The sequence below is a fragment of the Sprattus sprattus genome (assembly GCF_963457725.1).
Source record: "Sprattus sprattus genome assembly, chromosome: 1".
Classification (NCBI taxonomy): Eukaryota; Metazoa; Chordata; class Actinopteri; order Clupeiformes; family Clupeidae; genus Sprattus; species Sprattus sprattus.
This window is the reverse complement of record NC_137920.1, coordinates 44,856,528-44,883,462: the sequence shown is the minus strand read 5'-3', so window position 1 is coordinate 44,883,462 and position 26,935 is coordinate 44,856,528. Positions and strand designations below refer to the sequence as shown.

At 41.0% G+C, this 26,935-nt stretch overlaps 1 protein-coding gene across 1 annotated transcript in view; it reads left to right on the top strand.

The window, feature by feature from the left end:
• Window positions 1-25,024, top strand: part of slc35f4 (solute carrier family 35 member F4) — a gene marked incomplete at both ends in the record, with an annotated part of 52,057 nt that extends 27,033 nt beyond the window's left edge. Inside the window, 4 exons of the mRNA XM_080844509.1 lie at window positions 12,373-12,498; window positions 16,712-16,904; window positions 24,370-24,459; window positions 24,783-25,024. Coding sequence (XP_080700635.1) covers window positions 12,373-12,498; window positions 16,712-16,904; window positions 24,370-24,459; window positions 24,783-25,024 — 651 coding nt within the window. The remainder of the gene's footprint in view (window positions 1-12,372; window positions 12,499-16,711; window positions 16,905-24,369; window positions 24,460-24,782) is intronic.
• Between the last annotated feature and the right edge of the window lie 1,911 nt (window positions 25,025-26,935).

Sequence of the window (26,935 nt, the reverse complement as noted above, 5' to 3'; positions counted from 1 at the left end):
ATCCGTTGTAAACAATGAGAATGGCTACACCAGGCATGGAAATTAAACGCAGTTTTATGTGTAGGCTGAGATATTCATAACATTTTATTCAGTCTTACTTGTGGTCCTTTTGTAATTCCAACAGGTGCACTTTGTTGTGGATAAGTAAATCCTATCCACTGTTCCCCCTACGTGTTTAGCATAACGTAGCATAACTAGCTATGTTTCTAGATAACTGTCTAACAGCTGTTGCCATTCCCACGAGACGAACATTTGAATGATGTCAAAGTAAAAGTCCTGTGTTTGTTTCCATAACAACAATACAAACAATATACATTTTCTGACCTAAATAAGCAGAGGGCAGAACAGCCTATTATGCTTCATTTTTGTAGTACTGGTAATCTTTTGTTTGGCATGTTGGTAAGGTTATTTAAAGGACCATTTCTCAACGGTTTTGTTCTTTAGAGAATGTTTGTTTATTATTTATTTATTTTTCAACAAATGCCTCAATTATAATTACAAAGAGGGAAATAAGCAACGTTTTATCGCAACTTTCAATTACTCCCGCAATTTCATCGCAACAAACACCTAAAAACACCGCAATTTTCAACGCAACTTCTTGGAAAAGCCCCTGCGAAATCAGTAATTTTAGGCCGCAACTATCACAAAAAAAACCTGCGAAATCCTGGGGGGACTGATTAATGAGGGAAAAGGAAACACCTGCGCTATGTTCCATTTCCCCTACCTACCGTACCTACCGTACCTATACTTATACGCAGTACACAGTACACACTCACTAGGTACGCAGATTCTCAGCAGGTGAGTGCTGTTCCAAATCTAATACTCCGTGGTGCACTTACCGGAAATTACGATCGCGACAAGCCCCGCGGAACAGAGCGCAGGGCTCTCTTTTCCACTGTGAATGGCCTCCTCAAACCACCTGATTGTACCCTCCATCAGAGTGTCTCTGTTGAACGCTGCTCAGCCTTCCTGAACTTTTTCCATACAAAAATTGAGGCTATTCACCAGCAATTGGAATGTTCAATTACTCAGCTGAAACAACCATGCTTGATGAACACTCTTGGATCTCACAACAATGAACTCTGTGAATTCAGTCTCCCTGCTGAAAGTACCATCTGTGGCCTCATGAAAAAGTGCAACTCCTCCACCTGTCAGCTGGACCCTTTTCCAACAAGCCTGGTTAAGAGCTGCCTGCCATCCATCCATTGCTCCGTTGATTACATCAGTACTCACCACCTCTATCCTCTCTGGCACTGTACCATCATTTAAAACTGCTATTGTCAGATCAATGCTGAAATAACCTGGACTGGATTTGACAACTTCAACAACTACAGGCCTATTTCCAACTTGCCTTTTCTCTCCAAAGTTCTTGAGAAGATAGTGGCAACTCAACTCCAGGATCACCTGAAGGCCAATGATCTCTTTGAGCCATTCCAATCTTCCGTCCTATGCATAGTACTGAAACGGCCATGATCAAGATTACTAATGATCTCCTCTGTGCAGCTGATGATGGACTTATCTCCAGTCTGATTCTCCTTGATCTCAGTGCAGCCTTCGATACTATCTCTCACCATCTTCTGCTGGAACGTCTAGCTAATAATGGAGTGTGTGGCAGTGCTCACCAGTGGTTCACCTCCTATCTCTCTGGAAGGACACAGTACGTACAAATGCTGAGTTGCAAGTCTGAGAGTACTGCTGTGACAAGAGGGGTGCCCCAAGGGTCTGTGTTAGGCCCTCTGTTGTTCATCATCTACCTCCTCCCACTTGGCACTATCCTCAGGCAACATGGTTATGCTGTTATGCTGACGACACCCAGCTCTACCTTTCAACAAAGCCCACTGCTACTCTTCCGCCAGCTGTACTTACTGCCTGCTTCCATGACATCAACTTATGGATGACACAAAATGACTTGAAGCTTAATAGCAGTAAGACTGAGCTGCTAGTGGTTGGCTCCAAATCAGCTCTTGCTAAGATGGAACCTTTCACCATATGTGTAGATGGCAGCACCATCCCTTGCTCCAACCAGGTCAAGAGCCTTGGTGTCATACTGGACAATACACCATCATTCAGTGCACACATAAACAATATGTCAAGAAGTGCCTTTTACCATCTAAGGAACATTGCACGGCTTCGCCCAGCGCTCACCCAGCAGAGTGCAGAAGTCCTTGTGACATCCTGCCTCCACTACTGTAATTCCATCTTGTCTGGAATCCCAGATAAGCTACTCAACCGGCTCCAACTCATCCAGAATTCTGCAGCAAAGATTGTAACACGCTCTAAATCCACCAGCCATGTAACACCATTGCTTATGCAACTGCACTGGCTTCCAGTAGCCTAACGAATTCACTTTAAAGTCCTGCTCCTGGCCTACAAGTCCCTACACAACAGTACCCCCACCTACCTCTCTGACCCCCTGTAATCTTACACTCCTGCCCGCTCACTGAGATCTTCCTCAGCAGGCCTGCTGCATGTCCCTAAGGCGAACCTCAGCACCCTGGGAGAGAGGGCTTTCAGCTACGTCGCCCCCAAGTTGTGGAATTCACTGCCAGACTATATCAGACACTGTGACTCAATAACTGACTTTAAAAGGAGAATTAAAACACATTTCTTCAAGATAGCTTATGGACTGACTGACTGACTTATTTTTCTTAATTTATATGAGATGACTGTAATTCTAACAACCTGTTTGTGAAGTGACCTTGGGTGGCGCTTTAAATAAAATGTATTATTATTATTATTATATTCATCCACAATGTATTTATTATGAAGAATTTGTATCTGTAAGATTATGAGTTTGTACCCAGGCCTCTGAAGTGGTAACATGACTCAATTCCATTAGGCCTTTCTCCCTCCCTTACTGTCACTTGTAACCTCATGCATCTGATGCACGTGCCCACAATTGACTGTAATATGCTGCAACTACACTATAGCGAGTACACCTGCAGCTGCTGTCTTTCTATAGTAACTTCATACAAAAGCCAAACAAAAGTATCGCTACATTTAACGTCTGCGGTATCAACATAAAGGATGCTGGATCAGCCAAACTTCATTAGGCACCTGAAAACGCAGTTAGATTGTCATGCCTCGGCCGGCCAGGAGATGCCGCCAGGACCCACAAGCCCCTGAGATTCGGCCCAGGAAACTCCAAAGCATGTCCCAAGCCCTTGCCAAACAAACCAGGAAACCCCGTGCCAGGTGATCAGAGGAATCACCTGTTCCTCGTTTTCATGTGCCTGTTTTAAGCCCCTTGTTTCCGAGCTTCGTTGCTCAGTCATGGGATTTTGACCAGAGAGACAGACAACTGTTTGTGACAAGCTGCTCCTTGTGTGAACTCGCTCCTGTAATTTCTTTGCCCTCGTTCACCGCAGCTCACGATCTGTTGAACTTTCTTTCACTGCACGAAAAGCAAGATTATCGGGCCCGTAAACGCTGTGATACAGCCGCGAATGATCACCATTCCTGGCTGATCGCGGACATTCCCCCGAAATATCCGTCTGCCGCATACGAACGGAAATTGCCGGGAAGGAACCTGCGAGGGGAGGGGGGCCGATGTGTTTAGCATTCTCACCTCCCGCTGACAGAGGTGCGAAATGCTCTTATTAGCATATTGACTGTCAGCAGTCTAGCCACACACACCCTGCTGCAGCCATTGGTTGAAAACGAGAAGGAATTGAATTAAAACGTCTTGTGATGAGACGGAATGAGATTCTGTCTATAGGTCAGCTTTCAACTGACAAAACGTATCCCCTCCCATTAACAGCCATTGCCCCATAAAAACGAAATTAAAATGTACACGATAATAATTTAATTAATATTCTGTTTTTGAGGTTTTGCTCCGGGGTTATCACATTTCTTGATTTGCTCACCGTTTTCAGAGTTCTGTCTTTAGGGTTTTGATTTCGGGGATTTCACGATTCTTGCTTTGCCTTTCATTTTCAGAGTTCGGGGGTTGCAATGTACTTTCGAGGCTGTTCCACTCATATTCCGAAGCTTCCTCTCTGTAATGTTCTTGAGATTCACTTTTGGCATGTGATTATACAGAGTCGGGCTCACTCTGATATCGAGATAGTCATTTCGCAACTTGGGACATGTTTGCCACTCGTAAATATCTAACCTGTGACTTTTCAGGTAGATTTTACGCGAGCTTCGCGAACCTGCGCTCTTCAGGTTAGTGGTACTTTGTACCTAATGGTGCTGTTGCTAACCGCTTAGCCACCTTTGCTGGTAAAGTTTTAGCTCGTCGGTGCGACTAAGTACCTGGTTTATCATTCCTCCCTCCTCTGGGGTATTTCTCTTCTGTTACTGAAGCGTGCGAATCGGGAATTGTTTAGTGGACTTATGTGACGTTTTAATTATGTTCACGTAAAGGCGCCCGAGGCAACATTAGAAACTTTAGACTCGAGTCAGAAACAGAAACAGATTTATTGTCACGTAGGTATGCGCCTACCTAAAATAATAAACGTTCAATTTCTAGTCTTTTTTACACGTAGTAAGTTTCAATAACACCATACCATTACATATCGACATTCATAGTGGTGTAGTGGTCCCTGGAGAAGTGGGTATACTCTTTATTTATTCATTGTTGTGTTCAATCCAGGTCAATTCAATTAACATAACAAAACCTAGGCCTGGCCAAGGGGAAGGGGTGGGGGGGCTTTCACACCAATGTGGGCTTCTACGGCAATACACAGGGTCGGAGACTGTCGTAAATCCCACATTTCATGCAGTGTTTGTTAACTGTTTTTGGATGCTTTGTGGACTTTTGAGTTTTTTGCCTGGAGACGGCGTTTGTGTTTGTTACTGGAAGGACTACTTTTTGTTACCGTGTGGTTTTTGGATCCTTTGTGGGGTTTTTTTCCTGGAATAAAACTCCTCTGTGTATCCTAACCTGGGTACTGTTCGGCGACGCTCGCTAAGCGGTTTAGCTAGCTAGATTCCAGCCTAAAAAAAGAGAACGCCCCTTTATCGGGTTCAGCGAAGCAACTTCTGATAAATTACCATAGTAACATATCACTTAGCACTTACCTGCTCCAGGGCAGGCTAACCAAAGTTTAGCTGGCTAAACTTGCCACACCCACGCCAAAAGGAGGGATCCCATTGACAAGGAGTCATATTATAGTTTGATTAGCGTAGGAAGAGTTCTTTGCGTTCGCCAAGATCCATTTTTCCATCATGATGAGTTATTGTATGAACGCTAACGATCCACCCGACAAGAAATAATTCATTTAAAAGACCTTCTCGAGTAATGTATTGCAAAGCCAGTCGAATATTCAATGTCTTCACTTCTTTGCCAGTGGTAGTAGGCTTCATTTTTGTAATGTCGGCGATGCGGAGAACAAAGCACTCATAATTATATGACTGTGGTATTAGTATAGTTGAGACATGGGTACAGTTGATACACCCGAAATAACTTGCATGCGCAGCAATCCTGAGACGTGGTTTTTAGTTTGCACATGAATACTTACGTCTTCTTTGATCCCAAGAAATGTGAGCTATTGGAGATATTGGCGAAAGTTGTTTTACCTACTGCATTGCAAACGTCTAGTTTTGCAAACGTGTCTAGTTTTTTGTGCAGTAGTGAATAAAGTACTCTGTCTACTACACCATAGCATGACATTTTTGTAGAAAAAGATTAAGGTGGATGCATGATAAGAAGAGAGAATTACACACAATATATTTTCATTGCTTCAATGTCTTGAATTTTGTATCAATACATTTACATTTAGCAGACACTTTTATTCAAAGCGATGTAAAACTACAATAAGTACTAAGGGAAGGGGGAGTCGAACCAGCGATCTGTGACATCCAAACTAGGAGCTCTACCCACTGCACCAGTCACATATGGGACACTAAAAAAGATATTGCTTATTAGGCAGCCTATAGACAGTTTCTTATATTGCTGTTTTAGCGGTGGCAGTGTTGGCTTTTGACATGATTATGGTCTTGAATTCTTCATAACGTGTTCATGGTCATATCCTGCCTTAGCGGAGAAAAAAATTAGTCTTTTTCTTTGAGCTTAGACTATTGTACCTTTAAAAATAATCATGGTTTTGGTGATCGACCTTTCCTGCCTTTTGAAGCAGGACGTGCACACGCAATTTAGCTGACGAGATAACTTAACTAGACGATTTTTTATCTTAGCGCACGTCGCCAGACCGGCTTGGCCTGTTCTCATTTAACGAGCTATATTATCTCATGTCGTGAGCTAAATTAATTATCTTAGCTCCAGTTGAACACCAAACAGGGCCCTGGTCTCCTGCAATTGTGCTGCACTTCAACCTAACACAGATAGGTCAATTACTTGGTAATATAAAAGTCAATGTTAGCACATATGGATGCTGGAAGCGGATGGGCATTCCAGCGTGCAGTGTTGACAGGGGCCTGGCAGACCTGTTGTAGTGCTGTTGCTGGCGCTGCTGGCATTTATCTCGCCTTGCTCGCACTGCCTCCTGGGGGGTTACCTGAGGTTGTAGCTGTAGCGCTGTAGTTGGTAGGATGGAACGCAGTCTGCGGCTCATCAGGAGTTGGGCTGGAGACTTAAGTCCATCGACCGGTGTGTTTCTGTACTCCAGCAGGCTGAGATATGGATCTTTCTTATCTTCTCTTGCCTTTGTAAGGATTCGCTTTGCAGTCTGGACAGTCTTTTCCGCTAGACCATTGCTCTGGGGATAATGTGGGCTCGATGTGACATGCCTGAAACCCCAGAACTCAGAAAACTGTTTAAACTCACGTGAGCTGTAACATGGCCCATTGTCACTGATGACTTGTTCTGGTATGCCGTGTCTGGCGAACACCGATTTCATCTTATGGATGACAGCGGCTGTGGTGATGTTGGACAGGCGTTCAATCTCAAAGTACCTGCTGAGATAGTCACATATGACAAGGTAGTTCTCAGAGTTCCAGGAGAATAGATCTGTTGCTACAGTCTGCCATGGATTCTCTGGGATTGCCTGTGAGAGCATGGGCTCCTTTGTGTTGGCATTGCGATGTGTTAGGCATATTTCACACCTTCCTACTGTTGCCTCTATCTGTTGACCCATGCCTGGCCAAAACATTATGTCTCTTGCCCTGTGTTTGCTTTTCTCCACCCCAAAGTGTCCTGTGTGTATGCGCTGTAGCATGTCTGCTCTGAGCCTGTGTGGAATGATGATTTTCTCACCTTTTAGTAGGATGCCATCAGCCTCTGTGATCTCGTCCCGATGGTTCCAGTATTCACAGACCTGTGGGTGACACTGTTTTCTTGTCTCCGGCCAGCCTGACTGGATGACCTGTTTGAGGGTGGACAACTGCTCGTCCTGAGCTGTGGCGGCCTTGATGTCCTCCAGCCTGTCTGCACTCACCGGAGCTGCACTGATGACTGTGTGTACCTGTGTCTCCATAGCCTCAGAGAGTGAACTGTCTGTGTCATTCATGGACTTTCTTGACAGTGTGTCAGCTACAGGGATCTCTTTGGGATCTCAACGATGCCTGCCACGCCCTGAAGACCCTCGTACGTCTCATCCACCCTCCTCTGGAACTCATCCTGGGCAGACACAATGCCGAAGGGGAGCCTGAGAAACCAGTATCTACCTACTGTGGTGTTAAATGTAGTGAGAAGAGATGACTCCTCACTCAGCTTGATAGCCCAGTAACCCGACCTTGCATCTAGGACACTGAAGAACTTAGCTCCAGTCAGTTTAGATGTTACATCTTCCAGTGTGGGTAGAGGGTAGTGCGGCCTCAATATTGCCTTGTTTAAAGGACGTGGATCTAAGCATACTCTAAGCTTGTGAGATTTCGGCTTCTCACACACTACCAGGGCGTTAACCCACTGGGTAAGTTCAGTCACTCTGCAGATTATGCCATCCCTTTCCATGTTATCTAACTCTACTTTCAGACGTTCTCTTAAGGCAAAGGGTACTCTCGTTGGTGGGCAAACCACTGGTGCTATGCTAGGGTCTATCCTAAAACTGCACTCACCCTGGAACTCGCTGATGCCTTTGAAAACATCTGAGTACTCATTCAGTATGCTGGCTGACTGTGTGTCTGGCTCTTCCTCATTGGCGTCGGTGATGGCGTATACCACCTTGATGAGCCCCAGGTCTTGGCAAGCTCTGTAGCCTAGGATGGGTGGGCCATTGCAGTCCACGATGTAGAACTTCCTGGTAATGGAGTTGCTCTTGTACCTGCTTTCCAAAGTGCAGTACCCGTTCACTTTCAGCGCATGCCCCCCGTAGCCAGTTAGCTTACGATTGTCAGTTCTTAATGAGGTGCTGGGCATGAGTGTGGCAAAGTCTTTGGCAGGTATCACATTTGCTTGTGCACCTGTTGTCCAGCTTGAATGTCAGTTGTCGGTTCAGTGGTCCCAGTCCTATGTCTGCATATGCGCTATTCTCATCTCTTCTTCCTGTGGTGACTACGTCCAAAAACAGCTCTGAGTCGTAATCCTCATCATCCTCAACAGCGTGTACATCCCGGTGCCCTGCTCTATTTGAAGGATGATTCTTTGATTTACAAACTCTTGCGAAGTGGTTGAGTTTTCTACACTTCAAACACTGTTTTCCCTTAGCTGGGCACTCAGATAGGTTGCTATGGTGCCCACCACATGCGCTACATGCTTTAGAATTCATCTTCGAGCCTTCGCTCTGCCTGCTGACGTTAGCTCTGCTGGGATACCTAACCGTCGCTGCCTTTCCCGCCTTGCGGTATACTGTGTGCACGTCATGGCTGTCGTTAGCCATAGCCTTTAGCTGCACTTGTGCTAGCTCGTATGAGCGTGCTATATCAATTGCCTTGTCTAGCGTTAGGTCCGGTCCCTGACTGAGCAACTTTTCGCGCACTCTAGGTGAGTTGGTAGCGAAAACAATACGGTCCCTAACCATTTCATCACTCCTGATATAGTCACAGTCTTTAACGAGTAGTTTGAGCTCCGTGACAGAGTGCTCAAATGACTCACCGCTCCCTTGCGTCTTCTCGTGGAATTTGTACCGGGCGAATATGGGGTTAGCTTTCGGTGTGAGGTATGCTGAAAATCCGTCATAGTACGTTTTTAACAATATCGCATCATCCTCCAATATTTCCCAAGTGTTGCTTATGTCCCTTCCTTTGTCTCCGATCCATAGCAGGAGAAAACTGCATTTCTCCGCCTCCGTTTTCTGTCGTAGCGGTCCTGAGAACATTAGCTCTGCATGCTGTTTGAATCTCCGCCACGCATCAGGTAGGTTGGATGAATCCCATTCCATCCTCGGGGTAGGAACACCGAAAGCCTCCATCTTCTTCTTTTTTCTTTTTCTTTCAAGTGGGTTCGTAGTCTAACTACTTATTCTGACACCATGTATTAATCTGTACTTTATCCTATAAAGTATTACTCGGTATGCAAGTTCAGGAGTCTTTATTAATCCCGTCTTCCACTCTCAGGTACGTTACACTAGTTTCCGGTTCACGGATCATTTCACAATAAGAGTCAGATCAGTACTAAACATTACACATTCCAAGAAGGAAATAAAAACTAATTCCACGAGAGACATCCATTATTGCCTTATTCACAGTCAGAAGTCACTACAGACAAACCAAAGCTGCTGAGTCAATACATGGGTTTCTTGTATACAAACATTGAAGGCTGCGCGCGCAAATCCGCGGCAGAAAGCCATCTACCCTAATACAAATGAATACAGAAAGCCCAGCTTAAATGTATTGTTTATTACTTATTTGCTTGCACACACCCTCAACATATTCCCAAACATAACCTTGTACATTGTTGAGCCTTTGTCTATATTTTATTTGACGTTAAGATGCTGGCTGTTTGCTAAGGTGGTGACTATGTTTACGTTACTTTACTACTTTTGAGACACACACTATACAGTCACAAAATACTGTTCATACTAAACAGGCTGGTAGATTTTCCACATGGATTATGTGGGAAGCCTTTGTGCCCCTGATCGTGCTGACTAGAACAAAAAATATACACTTCAGAATGGCGAGATCTTAAATCCATAAGCAATCGACGAAGATCGGTGGATTTGATCATACGAAATGGCCAGCTATTGAATGTCCTGACATGTATAACTATCTAATCCAGACACCAAGTGTGTACACAGAAGAAAAGATGCGTGCTTACAAATCTCTTGATGCTTACAATTATGTGTTATGTGGTCAGGTACAAAAAAAGGAACTATTGATGCTGCACCAGAGTTTAGCGTCCTTAGATCAAATGTGCTCCCTCTTGAAGGCACTAGCCAAACCCACGATGCCTGGGTACATGTAAATAAGACATGACAGATGAACAATTATTTATTTCTCAATATTTATTGATTAACATTGAAAGCCACATCGAGAGAGAGCAAGCGCACAAAAGTATCTTGCAAGCATATAATGGAAAATTGTTGTAAGGATTCTCTGACATGCATGCTAGCAACGGTGTTAGTTAGCTGCGACTCAACAAGCAAACTGCAACTTTTCTGACTGATATAGTAGACCTGACCCTTGCTTGATCTACAATCTGCATCGAATTTGAAATGGGATATTACCGAATTAATTATCACTGACATATCATAACAACATTAACTAGAGCTAGCATCAGCTAGCTAGGTTCTAGTTACCACCTGTTTTACTGAACCAAAGCTACACCATTGAACAGTTTAACGGTAATTGATGAATTAACGTGAACATGGGCATTGACTGGTCATGCAGTGTTCATTTTACACTTGATCAAAGATAACTAGCTCTAACAAACAACTTATTAAATGTGCACTGCATACATTCTTCTCCTTGTGGACCACCTGGACCTCAAACCGCCCTTCTTATAGCGTGAACGCATAACCACCTTCTGTTCATGGCAAATGGATGCCTTTTCCTGGGTATACTGAACATCCTTATCCCATTGCCAACTCTGTTAGTACAGTTCACAACACAGCAACACCTTTTCATTTTGCCTTCATGACATTTCCTCACCCGCTTATACACAACACCTTGCTTCTTTCTGCCGTGAGTCTGCGCGCGCATACAGCGATGACGTATGTGAGAAACCCATGATAGATCATGCACATAAAAAAAAAAAATCACCAGGTTATCTCATAATTATGAGATAACCTGGTGAAATTTTTATTATTGAGTGAATGCAATGAGCCATCGTAGGATGCAAACATGTTTGGATCAGCATCAGCTATCTAATGATAGCTTGCTTTTAGCTTTGTAGCTGAGGGAGGTTAACTTGATTAGATTGGCATTTGCTGAATACTTTGAAAAGATTAGTGAGTTTGTTGTAAGACAGACAAGTGAGTCAATTTCTTTTTCAAAGTTTTTCTCAGTAACCTTGGTCCAGCTCACAAATCATCCATAACATTTACAAAGCAGTAAATGCATTTCTCGAAACAATTTGTATTTTTTTTTGGATAATCTGCAAAATGGGATGCAGTTCAATTAGTTTTATTCCAAGAAAACACAAGATTTCAATGAATGTAAAATGATTTTACACTTCTTCCTAAACAATTAAATGGATGTAAAGTGATTTTGCACATCTTCCTAAACATTTAAATGGATGTAAAGTGATTTTGCACATCTTCAAAAACCATTCAATGAATATAAAGTGATTTTGCACATCTTCAAAAACCATTCAATGAATGTAAAGTGATTTTGCACATCTACAAAAACAATTAAATGAATGTAAAGTGATTTTACACATCTTCAAAAACCATTCAATGAATTTAAAATTATTTTTGACATCTTCAAAAACCATTCAATGAATGTAAAGTGATTTCGCACATCTTCAAAAACAATTAAATGAATGTAAACTGATTTTACACATCTTCAAAAACAATTAAATGAATGTAAACTGATTTTGCACATCTTCAAAAACCATTCAATGAATGTAAAATGATTTTGCTCATCTTCTAAAACAATTCAATGAATTATAAAGTGATTTTGTCCCAACTGACCTCTGGTGTAAAACATAAATATTTAGGTGATACACCCTCTGAAGTTAAGAGGTGTATTTATTCATTAAGTGTTTTTTTTTGTCAAATGTTTTACCTAAGGTCTTTTTTAAGGTGCAATGTGTCCTGCCAGGACAGGGAAATAGTCATGCCTCTGAATATTTCTGTTTATTTGTGCATAGAGGTACATTTCACATTTTTAATGCATTTATTTACATTTGACTGGGTCAGAGAAATTACAACAAATGCTGTAAAACGCCTGAAACAGTGAAACAATACACAGGAATACCATGGATTCCTATATCTTTCATCATACCTTCACAATCACATATACATATAACTGTTACATGCTAACAATGTGAACATTTAAATAGCCAATTGCCTAGGCATTCATTTGAACTCCTCTTCTGTAAATCCTTACTATTTGCAGTATGTTCAACTATCCTTTCTTCTGTACCTGCAGATTGTTGCTGCTATAATGTCAATCACTGGCATTGTTATGATGGCCTATGCAGATGGATTCCAGGGTGATGCTGTCCGTGGTGTGGCCTTAGCTGTGGGTTCAGCCAGCACCCTGGCTCTCTATAAGGTTAATCTTCACTTTTCTACCTTTCACAGATACTAACTAAAGGTGATGTTTACTTATACTTAAATGCGAAAATACATTAAATAAACTAGCTGTTTTTCCCCAAACAAATCTCTAAGGTAGTATAACCAGGGTGCGATTTGCCGGGGGGGATGGTGGGGATTTACCCCCCCTCTGGTTTTTACATCCCCACCTCAGCTGGATGAATTTCATACATGGGGGGGATAACCCTCAATTATTAAAAAAACTATGAAAAAACAGACAGGTTCTGACAGCGTTTTCATTCACTTGCTTACATCGCTGGCAATAACTAATTGTTCATCTTACCCGAACTGTCGGCATCCTCAGAATTCGCGAACGTCCCCATGCACATAAACACATGTATACATTGTAACAATAACATTACAAACACGGAAATGAGCAAAGCCAGCTAATTAGGCTACTGTACAATAAATATGAAAATATTTGTTCACTGAATTAGCGAGTTCTGTCCAAAACAGTTGCGTTTCAGTTTCAAAGTTTAAGTTTCGGTTTCAGTATTTCAACGTGAATGAGAGGGAGCACAATAACTGAGCGCCTAGCAGCGATTTATCATATCATAGACATATATGATGCATGTATATGAAAAGAATTAGGCCTATGTATTGCTTGTTTTTTTTTCATGATTAAAAAAAAAAAAAAAAAAACATCCCCCCCTCTGGTTTTTGGACAAATCGCACCCTGAGTATAACAATACCAAATGTCCTGAATGCAAAATGGCATGTTGAATTACATGAACTGAATACAAAAAACATATTGCAAAAACAATAGCTTGATTTTTTCTGCATTGCAATTTGCACAAACTGGGAGAAAAACACAGTGCTTATGATGCTTGATTTGGTTTTGCACTGGGTTGTATATTTTGATTGAAAACACAATTCCAGCATTCAAAATTCAATACAAATACAAAAATAATCACCTTCCTAAAATATTTGGTTGTTAAAATACTGTCTTTCTTCTTTGACAGGTAATTCAACCCTTTATTTTTCAACCTCACAAATTCAGGTCTTAAAATTCAGGTCTTCGGATCTGGGTATTACAGGAAGAGCAATGGATTGCAGATAGACTTTTCCAATTGTAGGAGCAAGATCGCTATGGGTTATTCATGTATGGCAAAAGGGGGACCATTCCAGCCTGCATGGCGGGGCATATTGTAGATCAGTGACGTGCGGTGAAGTCAGTACGAGGGTAGGCACTGAGTTATGAAAGCCAGATTACCTTATTTATTGTTTAGGCTAATAGGCTACGTCACAACAGTAGGTACAAGTGTGGCACACAGGCACGGTCGATCGATATATTAAAAAAAAAATCCAATCACGATAACATATTGTGTGGCCTACTACTCTCAGTCTCGCACACGCACGCACCCAGTTAATGTCCATCATCAGAATGCAACCATCTTTATCCGCACAGCGGCCAATTATGTATGCCAGTCAGCAGCAATGAGAACACACACTGCTCAATTGAATATGAAAGCAAATGGCTTGCAGTCGGCATTAATTCAACCCCACACTTATCATTTCAAAATTAAGCTCAAAATAGTTTCTAACTCACCTGACTAGCACAGCCACAATGCCAATCTTTTTTGTCACACCAGTCCGTTTGAAACGACAATTTTTGGTCCCTTTTTCTGCAGAAGTTCATTTAGTGTTGGAATAGGCCTCCCTCTTGCTAGTTACTCCTTTTTTCTATTAAAGTCGAGTTTAGAGAAATGTCTAAGTTCCACAATATCGGTAGATACCGCTGTTGTCATTTTTACTTTGATTTTCGCGGGGATTACGCTTAGCTTGTGTAATGACGTCAGCTGCGCAAATGTCCAGTAATATCTCGATTTTAATTGGTCCATGTTTGATACGTAACGTATATGATTACTGGCATAACATATTTACGTGCAAAGGCACTGTAGAGTTGTGCCTTTCGACGTACATATTAAAGAATACAGAATCGAAGTGCGCATGCGCGACATGACTTTACCGTTGCCGTTCACAATGAATGGACTGTAAAGGCACTGCTTATTCTACCGGTTTTTTGTATTTGTTTATGCGTAACTGATACAATTGTCATCGTAACGTCTAAACAATTGGAATAACATATGTATTGCATATATAGATCACAAGAATACTCGGTACAAATACAAATACAAGTTTATTAAATAAAATGATTTAATAAACATTTTTACGTTTGAATTTTGTCAGGGTAGGCAGTGCCTACCTTGCCTACCCTGACTGCACGTCACTGTTGTAGATGTCAAACAGTTTTGGTTTTTGGTAATGGTGCTAACATGTTTGTTATAATACTTATTGCTAGCCAGTTAGGCTATTATGGCTAATGTTTGCTAAAATAACTGTTAACTTATTAGGTTCAAACATAATCATAGTCTTCACTTCTCTCTAGCTCTAGATTTAACATTAGTTAACATGCCAGTCCTGAGTTTTTGTCATTAGGTTTAATGAGCTTTGTATACAGAAAGCCTTCTCAGGGCCCCGTTCGTTGTAAGGGCTGACTCTAAGTTAATCAATTGTCCTTTTAGCCCGTTAACATTAGCTAGCTGATTGAGGACAGGATATATCTGCTACTCAAAGGCTGGTCTTCATCCAGATCATGTGGTTAATTTCAACCAGGCTAAACTTATCAGGGCAATTGCCCGTGCATGTCCTACTTCAAAAGGCAGGAAAGGTCGATCACCAAAACAATGATTTTCTAATGGTTCTAAGAAAAAGGCTTTTTTTTTTTTGCGGGGCGAGCAGGAGATGAACATGAACGCTTATGAAGAATACAAGACCATAATCATGGCAAAATCCAACACTGCAACCGCTGCAAGAGCAAGACAAGAAGCGGTGTATGGGGCTGTTTATGGGGCGATACAGTGGGCACATCTGGCGTGTGACAAACGCATGACTAGCGTGGGACTGACACATGAGGAGCGTGTAACAGCAGCCAAGTGACATGTCACTGGCGCGCGATGAACGATAAGTAAACATTGAGCGTGTGCCTAACGTATGAATAACGACAGAATAGCATTTTGCTGGCATGTGGATTTTATGGTCAAACAGGTATAAAACGCTGGCAAATCATAGTGGATTCAGTTGTTCTGAACAGTGAACATCATGCCACCAAGACGAAAAAAAGGTGTGAGGGGGCAGGATAAAAAACTTAAACCATCAAGTCTGAAGTCATCGTAGCGAAGTCAATCTCAGATAATTTGGGTGGAGGGAGACTCCAAACAAATCCCACAGGAGTCATGAAATTCATTCATACTTCAATCATACTCCCCCTTATTCGTCCTTCCTTATACATTAATACATTCGTTCAAGCCTGTATTTATCATTGATTATCACTGGCTAATAATTGCAATGGGGCTAACTATAATTCCATCAAAGTAGTCTGCCCCTACTAATAATGCACACAACATCTGCTAGCAATATTCTATAAACTATAATGTTTAGAACCTTTCTTCTGTCTTTTTCCACGTCCGAGGTAAATACTAATACAACACAATTTGTAATGACCCATGATCCATTTTGTAATGATCCATGATTTAGTCCAGCACTGTTGTCTTTGTCGGGGTCTTCTATGTTATATGCTTGCTATAGCCCAGCATGAAGTAGATGTACTGACCCCGACAAAGACGACAGTGCTGGACTAAGTCCCCCAAAATCAAATTGAAGAAGCAGCCTTTGTCCACTTTGAACCTAAATTGTGGAACACTGTGGAACATTTTTAAACGGCAACTTAAAATATTCCTTTTTAATATATCTTTCAATTAGATTAATTAATTACAATGTATCCAAATTGTTCTATTTTACTTACTTTTATTCTTTAATAAATAAAAATGGTTTTGTTATTTTACTTACGTTATATCTTAAGTACTTTCATTATTTTCCTCTCATGATGATCTCTGATGCATGCCCCTTGTATTGTGTGATCTAATTTAGTTTATTATTGTGTTGTTTTACTTTTCTGAATTCTTTGTTGTCTGATGATTTGTAAAGCACTTTGAGCTGCATTCTCTGTATAAAATGTGTTATCATCATCATCATCATCTGTGGTAAAACATCATGCTGCAGATGCAAAAGATATAGATTGAAATACTCTGGAATGTAGTATCTTTACAATGTATTGGCATATTTATTGCAGTGTTTAATGAACTAATTATTGTGTGTTTGGCATGCCAAAGGTCCTGTTGAAGATGTTCTTGGACAGTGGCAGACTGGGGGAAGCAGCACATTTCTTCTCTACGATGGGATTATTTAATTTCATTTTCATCTCTGGTGTGCCCCTGGTACTCTACCTCACTCGTGTGGAGCACTGTGGTTCTCCGTCATCACTGCCCTGGGGGTACCTATGTGGGATATCTGTTCTGTGGCTTGGTGAGTGCATACTGCATACTCACCCACTCTTACACATGTGGGATATCTGTTCTGTGGCTTGGTGAGTGCATACTGCATACTCACCCACTCTTACACATGTGGGATAGCTGCTCTGTGGCTTGGTGAGTGCATACTGCATACTCACCCACTCTTACACATGTGGGATATCTGTTCTGTGGCTTGGTGAGTGCATACTGCATACTCACCCACTCTTACACATGTGGGATATCTGTTCTGTTTCTTGGTGAGTGCATACTGCATACTCACCCACCCTTACACATGTGGGATAGCTGCTCTGTGGCTTGGTGAGTGCATACTCACCCACTCTTACACGTGTGGGATAGCTGCTCTGTGGCTTGGTGAGTGCATACTGCATACTCACCCACTCTTACACATGTGGGATAGCTGCACTGTGGCTTGGTGAGTGCATACTGCATACTCACCCACTCTTACATGTGTGGGATAGCTGCTCTGTGGCTTGGTGACTGCATACTGCATACTCAGCCACTCTTACATATGTGGGATATCTGTTCTGTGGCTTGGTGAGTGCGTACTGCATACTCACCCACTCTTACACATGTGGGATAGCTGCTCTGTGGCTTGGTGAGTGCACACTCAACCACTCTTACACAGACACAAAAGGTAATTCTGCCAAAAAGGTCCTCCAAGTAATTGCATGGTCATGAATTGGTGCGTCTTAATTTCCATTAACCCTGATTCCACAAGATTTTTGTCATCAGATCCTTTATCAGACCGTCCAGGATTTTGCGATCGCGCCAATTCACGCGAATGCAACGATTACCCGCGAATTCAGCGCAACATAGCAATTTTAACACATCACCGCAACTTTCCCTCAAATTTGACAAATCATTGTCGTTTTCCTCAATTTTCTCCTGCCCTGCAGCACGGTGCAGACACTAGCAGAGTTCTAATCCTTGTAAACAATGAGAATGGCTACACCAGGCATGGAAATTAAACGCAGTTTTATGTGTAGGCTGAGATATTCATAACATTTTATTCAGTCTTACTTGTGGTCCTTTTGTAATTCCAACAGGTGCACCTCATTGTGGATAAGTACTGTACATCCTATGTACTGTTTAGCATAACTAGCTATGTTTCTAGAAAACTGTCTAACAGCTGATGCCATTCCCACGAGACGAACAATTGAATGATGTCAAAGTAAAAGTCCTGTGTCGTTTCCATAACAACAATACAAACAATATACATTTTCTGACCTAAATAAGCAGAGGGCAGAACAGCCTATTAATCTACATTTTTGTAGTACTGGTAATCTTTTGTTTGGCATGTTGGTAAGGTTATTTAGAGGACCTTTTCTCAACAGTTTGGTTCTTTTAGAGAATGTTTGTTTATAAATAATTTATTTTTCAACAAATAACTCAATTAGAATTACAAAGAGGGAAATAAGCAACTTTTTATCGCAACTTTCACTTGCTCCCGCAATTCCATCGCAACTAACACCTAAAAACAAAGCAATTTTCACCGCAACTTTTTGGAAAAGCCCCCGCAAAATCAGTAATTTTAGGCCGCAACTATCACAAAAAAGGCCCACGAAATCCTGGGGGGACTGCTTTATGTCCTGTAGTGAGGTGTGGCCAGGGTATTCTTTTCCAGGAATATTTTTTTGGCAAAGTAATGATCAGGGAATTTTGTTGGTAATGTTTACAACTTTTCATGCAGTATTTACATTTTTCTTCATCAGGTTATTTCATGTGCTTCCCCTAATGGCTGAGTGGTTGTTATGGTTGGTGTTATTTCAGCGCTCATTTATCCCCTTCACATTTGACTTCAGTCAAGATAACCTATAATGGCGTACTAGGCCTAGTTGTGTGTGATCATGATTGTGCATGTTTAAGCAGTGAACACAAGTAATTTACTTAAAACGTTAGTGAACTAGTAAATAAATCTTGCAAATTGATGGGACAATTAAGGCTGTTTTATAACTTGACTAATTGCACGATTATCAGGTGTTTTCAATTCGGAGGATTATTATTCAGCCCCATGAGTTTGTTTAATGAGTGTAGAATGCAGTTGTCTGAGCAGTTTGCTCAAGAGGTGAAAGTAGAACTTGGATTGGACCTCATTTTTGAGCGCAGTTAGGAAAAGTTAAGAATTTCTTCGACTGAGGGCTGAATTTGTGAGAAAACGTTGGTGATTGCGTCCACATCAACTCTACAGACATCCTCAGATTTAACTAATTATAATAATAATAAATATGAGAATGTTTGCCATTAACAATTACGTTTCACATTTATAGTCATGATTGTACGAGGCATCGTGATGAATAAATAAAAGGACTACACCAGGATGTTGCGCTCGTCTAGTGAGGGTCGTTTGGCACTGCCGTCTGTGCAAGTACGGCAATCCAGACTATTCTCATTTGTAGTTCCACATTGGTAAAACGAACTGCCTGGCACTACCAGAGCAGGGGCGTCCCTCTCTACCTTTAAAAAGCTTTTAAGACCCAACTCTTCAGAGAGCGGCTCCTTTTCTAACTGGCACTTCGATTAGTGCTTAACACTTACAGCAGTTACATTCTGCGCTTCTTTTTGCTTTTCTATTTCTTTTTTTCTATTTATTATGTAAAGTAGTATTTATTGTTAAACTAGGTCTCTATTGCTCGTAGCTTGACTGTTCTCTCCATTGTATATCCCTTTGGACAAAAGCGTCTGCTAAATTACTAAATGTAAATGTCAATGTAAATGTACACGAACACGGCAAATGTAAGTGAATCGATAAATGAAAAAACTCATTCGCATTACAGTTTTTCTCCAATGCTTTGGATCATTTCACGAAACAGAAATGACATTCTCAAAAATCTAAGTGCATTTGGCAAAATAGCCTATATGGTTCAACACAACTACATAGATCACCTTCAAAAGGTCATATCTCACCCAAAACAGTTTACCCAAGCTTGAAAACCAAATAATTTTCTCATATGAATAGTCATTGCCCCAAAAATGACAGGTTCCTTCTCGATTGCTGTGGCTCATCTCTCGAAAAAAAAAGTACATTCTCAAAGCTTTAAATACATTCGCCAAAATGACCTAGATGGTTTAGCAAAACACTAAGGCACACCTGCAAGAGGTCATATCTCTCCCAAAACAGACAACTCATCAGTCAAAACTAATTCCTTTTCTCATACAAATAGTCAGTGGCCCCAAAATGAAAAGTCCAAGGGCGTCAGTTTGTTTTTAGAAGTGGTGGGGACAAAAACCATAAGCTTGAGTGTGGTTTGAAAAGTGCTGGGTACCCTTATGTAAGCTATTCATCCATTCAACGTTGCATTACAATATGCTATATAGTGTATTGTAAGGTGTTGAAAATCCCATTCGAACAATAAAAGTTGAAAACCACAGATAGTGTTTTGGCTTGTTTTGCAAAACGGCGTTGAAAACACCAGGCCAGGGTGTTGGCTCGGGATATGTAATACTAAAACACATAGGACAAAGAACAGTATTGGTAATTTAACACTTCTCTTGACATCAACAGAGTCTACTAGGCAAAAAATGTCAGATTATAAAGGGAGTACGAATTAAAACGAGGTACTGAGCATTAGCCAGCGGCATAACAATGACTTGACTTCCCCCTTACCGTCGTAAAGTTAGAAACAATTATAATGTAATCCAGCGAGACGCAGGCTAATGTACTTATGATGTACAATACACATTAAGGGTTGCTACAATATGATGTCATGAAAACACCAATGAACACAGTATTTCATCGATCAAACAGATTTTGGAGAAACAGTGTAAAATGAGCAGTAGACAACACTTGGGGAAACATTAATACAACTTCTTCAGGGGGTTATCAAACATTATTGTGAATTACGAACATTTACATGGATTTATGGGAACAGCCGCTCGACAGCGCCTGCTGCAACAAAACAAACTTCCTCCAATAATATCTTAATCTTTTAACGACATTGAAGCGAAAAATTACATTTGAAGTAGCATAAGGCGTATTATAAAACGTAACATGCATGACGTTTAGAATGACATTCTACGGTAAGAAACAATAGCCGAGCCATGCACACCTCGCCAAAGGCTGATGTAACCAAGTGGTTATCCACAATCTGAGCTTTTGCTATTTGTTGCACTCATGACTGCTGAGAGATCGCTGCTTGAAAAGCAGGACGTGAACTATAGGAGTTGACAGTATATCAGACAGTAAACGCTATGTGACTAGCCTACCCTGGTGGGCCTTATTTCCGTTGGGCTGGGGGTTAGAGACGTAGCGTTCTCCTGAACGCTCTTCGGCACAAATCCAAATGAAGATAATTTTGGCAGTTTTGCCACCTTTTCATCCTGCTCGTTGCGTTCATACCGCTTCCTACAGACACTTTTGAGTTTGAAGGGCATGGGGGAGCCTACTTATCGCTTTCTCAACATGCAATGCAATGCAACACAACACAGGGTGGGAAACAATCGCAAATATTGTGGGTGGGCTATAGAATCTTTGAAACCCAGACATCCTTGCGATTGTTCGATGGCAATTACTTAATAAAAACGAGACCCGTTTCATTCAGCAAAAGGCAAATGAGGCTAAATTGATTATTTGCTGTTGTCAAGACTGACTATTGTTAAAATGGTTATTGGGCAAGTGATGGCTCATCATTATGAATAACTGTCACCGTAATTGAGAAATGTTTGCGAATTGATTGGATTGGATCATACGCAAGACTCACATGAGACGATTTTGATTGAGTATGTGGGGGTTTTATTGGACGTAATTGGTTTGCACATTTTTAAAAGTGGTGGGGACAAAATTCAAATTAAGAATAGTGGTGGGGACATGTCCCCCCCGTAACTGACGCCTATGGAAAAGTCCCTTTGGCATTGTTTAAACTCTGCCCGTCAAAACGTTTAGATGTTTTGCCAGTATGGCAAAGAAATATCCCTCATGTGAACATTTCAATCTTGGCTCAGTCCTTTGACACTGAATGTTTATTGCAGTAGAAATTTTCTTTCCAGAATACTTTGTGTATCAAACAGAAAAAAAGAATAATTCAAGCATAGCACTCAGGGGCGGCCCTAGCACATTTGGCGCTCTAGGCGAGCTTCACTCCTGGCGCCCCCCCCCCCCCACGAAAACGGAAAACTTTCAAACGCTATTTTGCCTTGTAAGACTGCAATTATTTCACATAAACACAACAACGATCGCAGCAAATAGACTGTGTTACCGTCACGCACCTGTATAAACTACATGCAATAAGAACAGTAAGGAACAGGTACATCGTTAGTTCATCATCACACATAGAAAATGATGCGCCCGCCGCAAGGCATTATGGGGCGACTATGCCGGCACGTTACAGTATGTATTCTCATTATTTGTTAAATTTAGCTTTGTGGCGAAATTTACTTTTTCGCTTCAATGTCGTTAAAAGAATAAGTTAATTTGCGCTTAGGCCTACGTGACATTGTTGGAGGAAGTTTGTTTTGTAATTAGTTGCAGCAGACGAGGCGCTGTTGAGCGGCTGTACCCATAAATCCATGTTAATGTTCGTCATTCACAATAATGTTTGATAACCCCCTGAAGAAGTTGTATTATTTTTTTCCCACGTGTTGTCTATCTGCTCATTATACACTGTTTCTCCAAAATTAGTTTGATCTCTGAAATACTGTGTTCATTAGTGTTTTCATGATAACATATTGTAGCATCCCTTAATGTGTATTGTACATCATAAGTACATATACCTGCACCTCGCGAGGTTACAACATCATTAATTTCACCTGTCTTTACAACGGTAGAGAGAGCACTTTGGTGTGTTCTGTAATCCGGCCCGTCTATTCATGCACGCCGTTCTGTCAATACCAATGAAGAACATACCCCTCCGTTTTTGATTTTTGGCTCATATACCCTACTGTTAGATTTAGTTCTTAATGTCAAAATATTGGTTGGAGATATAGAAGGGGCGCCAATGTATGCGTCCGGGGGAAAAAGAAAATTATTATTGTGTTTTTTTTTCTTCTTTTGGGCGCATTATTTGGCGCTCCCCCTCTAGATGGCGCTCTAGGCGGCCGCCTAACCCGCCTGTAGGAAAGGCCGCCCCTGATAGCACTCATACTGACATGGGAATTGTTACAGTTATTGCCATACATCGTGGTTTCAGTAACAGAAAATGTGTACAGCACAATATACTGTCATACAATAAGCACATCAAAACTAAAATTATGTTTAGCCTACCCTAACAACACAACCTGGAGCTTCTGGGTATTGTAGGGGGCCAAGACTGGGAATGTGGGTGACTACACCATTCTCTGAAATGGCATCACACATGGTGATGTTGCCCCCGCGCTGGCCTGGGACATCCACCGTTGCTCCTCTTCTTCTTCCTCCTCTTCCTCAAACAGGCAGTTGCCCTTGGTTGTTTCCCTGGCCAGGTGCTTCCATGTTCATAAATTGTACTGAACAGACCCAGCTATGTTTCTAGATAACTGTCTATGAGCTGTTGCCATTCCCACAAGAAGAACATTTAAATGATGTCAAAGTAAAAGTCCTTTGTTCGTTTCCATAACAACAATACAAACAATATACATTTTCTAACCTAAATAAGCAGAGGGCAGAACAGCCTATTATGCTAAATTTTTGTAGTACTGTTAATCTTTTGTTTGGCAAGGTTATTTAGAGGACCATTTCTCAACGGTTTGGTTCTTTAGAGAATGTTTGTTTATTAACTATTTATCTTTCAACAAATAACTCAATTATAATTACAAAGAGGGAAATAAGCATTTTTTTTATTGGAACTTTCACTTGCTCCCGCAATTTAATCGCTACAAACATCTAAAAAGACCGCAATTTTCACCGCAACTTTTTGGAAAAGCCCCCACAAAATCAGTAATTTCAGGCCGCAACTATCACAAAAAAGGCCCGCAAAATCCTGGGGGGACTGACTGAACTTGGTCAAGCTGTAGATATTTGATTTCCAAATTAGGAAGCATTTATACTCCTGGATAGGACCTGACAGCTAACTAAACTTACTGTGTGATTGGTGATCGGATGTGTGATGATCCAAGAGATCCATATTACAGTATATAGCTTGATGTTTTTCATGGTATTATGTGCCTGAAAAAAAAGTGAACTATTTTGCAGGTGATGATGTACACGGAAATTATGCCAACATGTTTTGCAGAGAACAACGACTTGACTGAGAAACAACAGTCAGTTTAGGCCAGCACGATATATTCAATTGGTAATTGGGCTAACGGAAGGCAATTGAACCTAACCATTTTCAAAGATGTACTACATCATCTGTCTTAACTGTGCTTAACTGTCACCTTATTGCTGCTCGTATGATTGTGATTGTTTCTCTCCTGGAAAACAATTAGTAATTCCACTACATTACATCATAGGTTTCTTTCAAGAGCATATTTAACAAATGATGTAGTGTTGCTAGTAAGTCAAGAATTGTACTGAATTAGTTTTTCATTCTCTCTCCCCTCTGCAGTATTTAATGTGTCCGTCAACGTGGGGATTTTTTTAACCTACCCCATCCTTATCTCCATCGGCACCTTGCTCAGTGTGCCAGGCAATGCTGGTATGTGTGTTTTTACTTCTCACAGTGTATTTTAAACACAGACTTTAAATGACTTCATCTTTTTTGTAGTTTTTCAGAAGATAGCGGATAAGACAATACTTTCAAAAAGGCAAACATTGGCTCTTAGTATAAACTAGGACATGCAGAAGTAAGGCAATTATAGGCATAGATGAGCATTGGAAAACAATCTGGTTTAAAGTTTTATAGCAACTGCTTTGATTGATACCTCATTAATAACAACCAATGCAAAGAATGTGTTTAGCCATTGACTCGCTTGTGCTAGTGGATATGTTGCCTAATGTTCTCATTTGTCTGCCCTTCAGCTGTGGATGTGCTGAAGCATGAGGTAACCTTCAGTGTGGTACGTCTGGTGGCTACCTGCATTATCTGTCTGGGGTTCCTCCTGATGCTTCTCCCAGAAGAGTGGGACTTGCTTACCTCGCGCCTCCTGGCAACATGTGCTGACGAGAAGGCTGAGGACCATGGAGTGGAGCTGACTGAGTCCAGTGTCCATATACGTAACTGTAGTCAGGCCAACGGGGCCGTCTCAGTTCCTTTGGATTGACTTTTTTTGGCTCAGATGTTAAGCTCTTGCAATTGCCTCACAATATCATAATGTTATTTTGCGTGATTTCATCTGCCTTTTGACTCAGTAAAGCAGTGGATGTCAACAAAGGACCCATTACTTCTACCATTTCATAACAAAAGACAAAGTGTTTATGTTTTTGAGAACTGTTTAAGTGATTGGGGCAAATGTATCAATCTTTGCATACAACTTGCTGTAGGATCATGTGTACACACAATTCCATGATTTGTGTAGAGGATTTCCATCAGAGCATCAATCACAACGTACGCACAACGTGCGCCTATTCTCTTCGTAAATTCTGTGTAAAATCATGTGCAAATGAACGCATGTAACATCCACTTGCAAAATTTTAATTAAGTTAAATAATATGCTAAATAAAGAGAAGGATAAACTAATATTTGAACAAAGTATTTTTACTGAAATTATGCACTTCTGTTTTTTGCAAATTGTGCCATACATTGCTTTAAGAAAGAATAGGTCATTCAGGCTAATGTGCCACAACTTTATACATGTCATGCTGGAGTCTCAAATGATTTGGGTATTTATATAATGGATGTTTTTACGATTACAAAACTGATCATCCTCTCCTGGTGCCACTATTTCAATAGTCAAACACAATTACATTGGTAAAACCTGGTGTTACTGCACAATGCATTTAACAGTACAGGCCACATACTGGCAAATATACCTTGAAGTCAACAGGGTTCCCTTGGGATCCCTTCCAATACAATTGACATGCTAGCTACATTGACAGTTCAGGCCTACACTGTTAATTATACATGCACGAGAATTCCTGACTGTTTAGCCTACTTGCATGTGGTATGCATGTTTTCCCGGCAAGTATCTTTTCATCAATACGTTTTATACCAAAGAAAAGCTCAGTTTTAGTGCGTACGCAAGGTTGATACATGTGACCCTCGGTGTAGAAAAGAGTACTTTTGAAACATTCATTGCTTCAATTGCAATTTTGCAAGTACAGCAGGATGAATCGAAATGGCAGGCTTTTTGGTATGTAGAGGTTCGCAATTTTTGCACATTTCTACTTTGTGCCTCAAGTGGAATATTGAAATACAGAGAACATGCACTGCCAGTTTACATGTCACATTATCTGTCACCTGTACACTGTGTCAGATTACGTGTCACATTATCTGTCAACTGTGCACTGTGTCAGATCACATGTCACATTATCTGTCAACTGTGCACTGTGTCAGATTACGTGTCACATTATCTGTCAACTGTGCACTGTGTCAGTTTACATGTCACATTATCTGTCAACTGTGCACTGTGTCAGATTACGTGTCACATTATCTGTCAACTGTGCACTGTGTCATATTACGTGTCACATTATCTGTCAGCTGTGCACTGTGTCAGATCACATGTCACATTATCTGTCAAAGGCAACTGTGCACTGTGTCAGATTACGTGTCACATTATCTGTCAAAGGCAAATGTGTCAGCTATTGCAAACCAACATTCTCTTATGCAAACCAACATTCTCTTATTTACAGTTTTTATCCATTCCTTTGGGCAATTTCACGAAACCGAAATTACATTCTCAAAGCTCTTAGTGCATTTGGCAAAATAGCCTATATGGTTCAGCACAACTACATAGATCACCTTTAAAAGGTCATATCTCACCCAAAACAGTTAAGTCAAGCTTCAAAACCAAATAATTTTCTCATAAAAATAGTCAGTGCCACCAAAATGAAAAGTTCCTTCCCGAAAAGAAAAGGACATTCTCCAAGCTTTAAATATATTTGCCAAAATAACCTAGATGGTTTATCAAAACACTATGGCACACCTGCAAAAGGTCATATCTCTCCCAAAACAGACAACTCATCAATTAAAACTAATTCCTTTTCTCATACTAATAGTCAGTGCCCCCAAAATG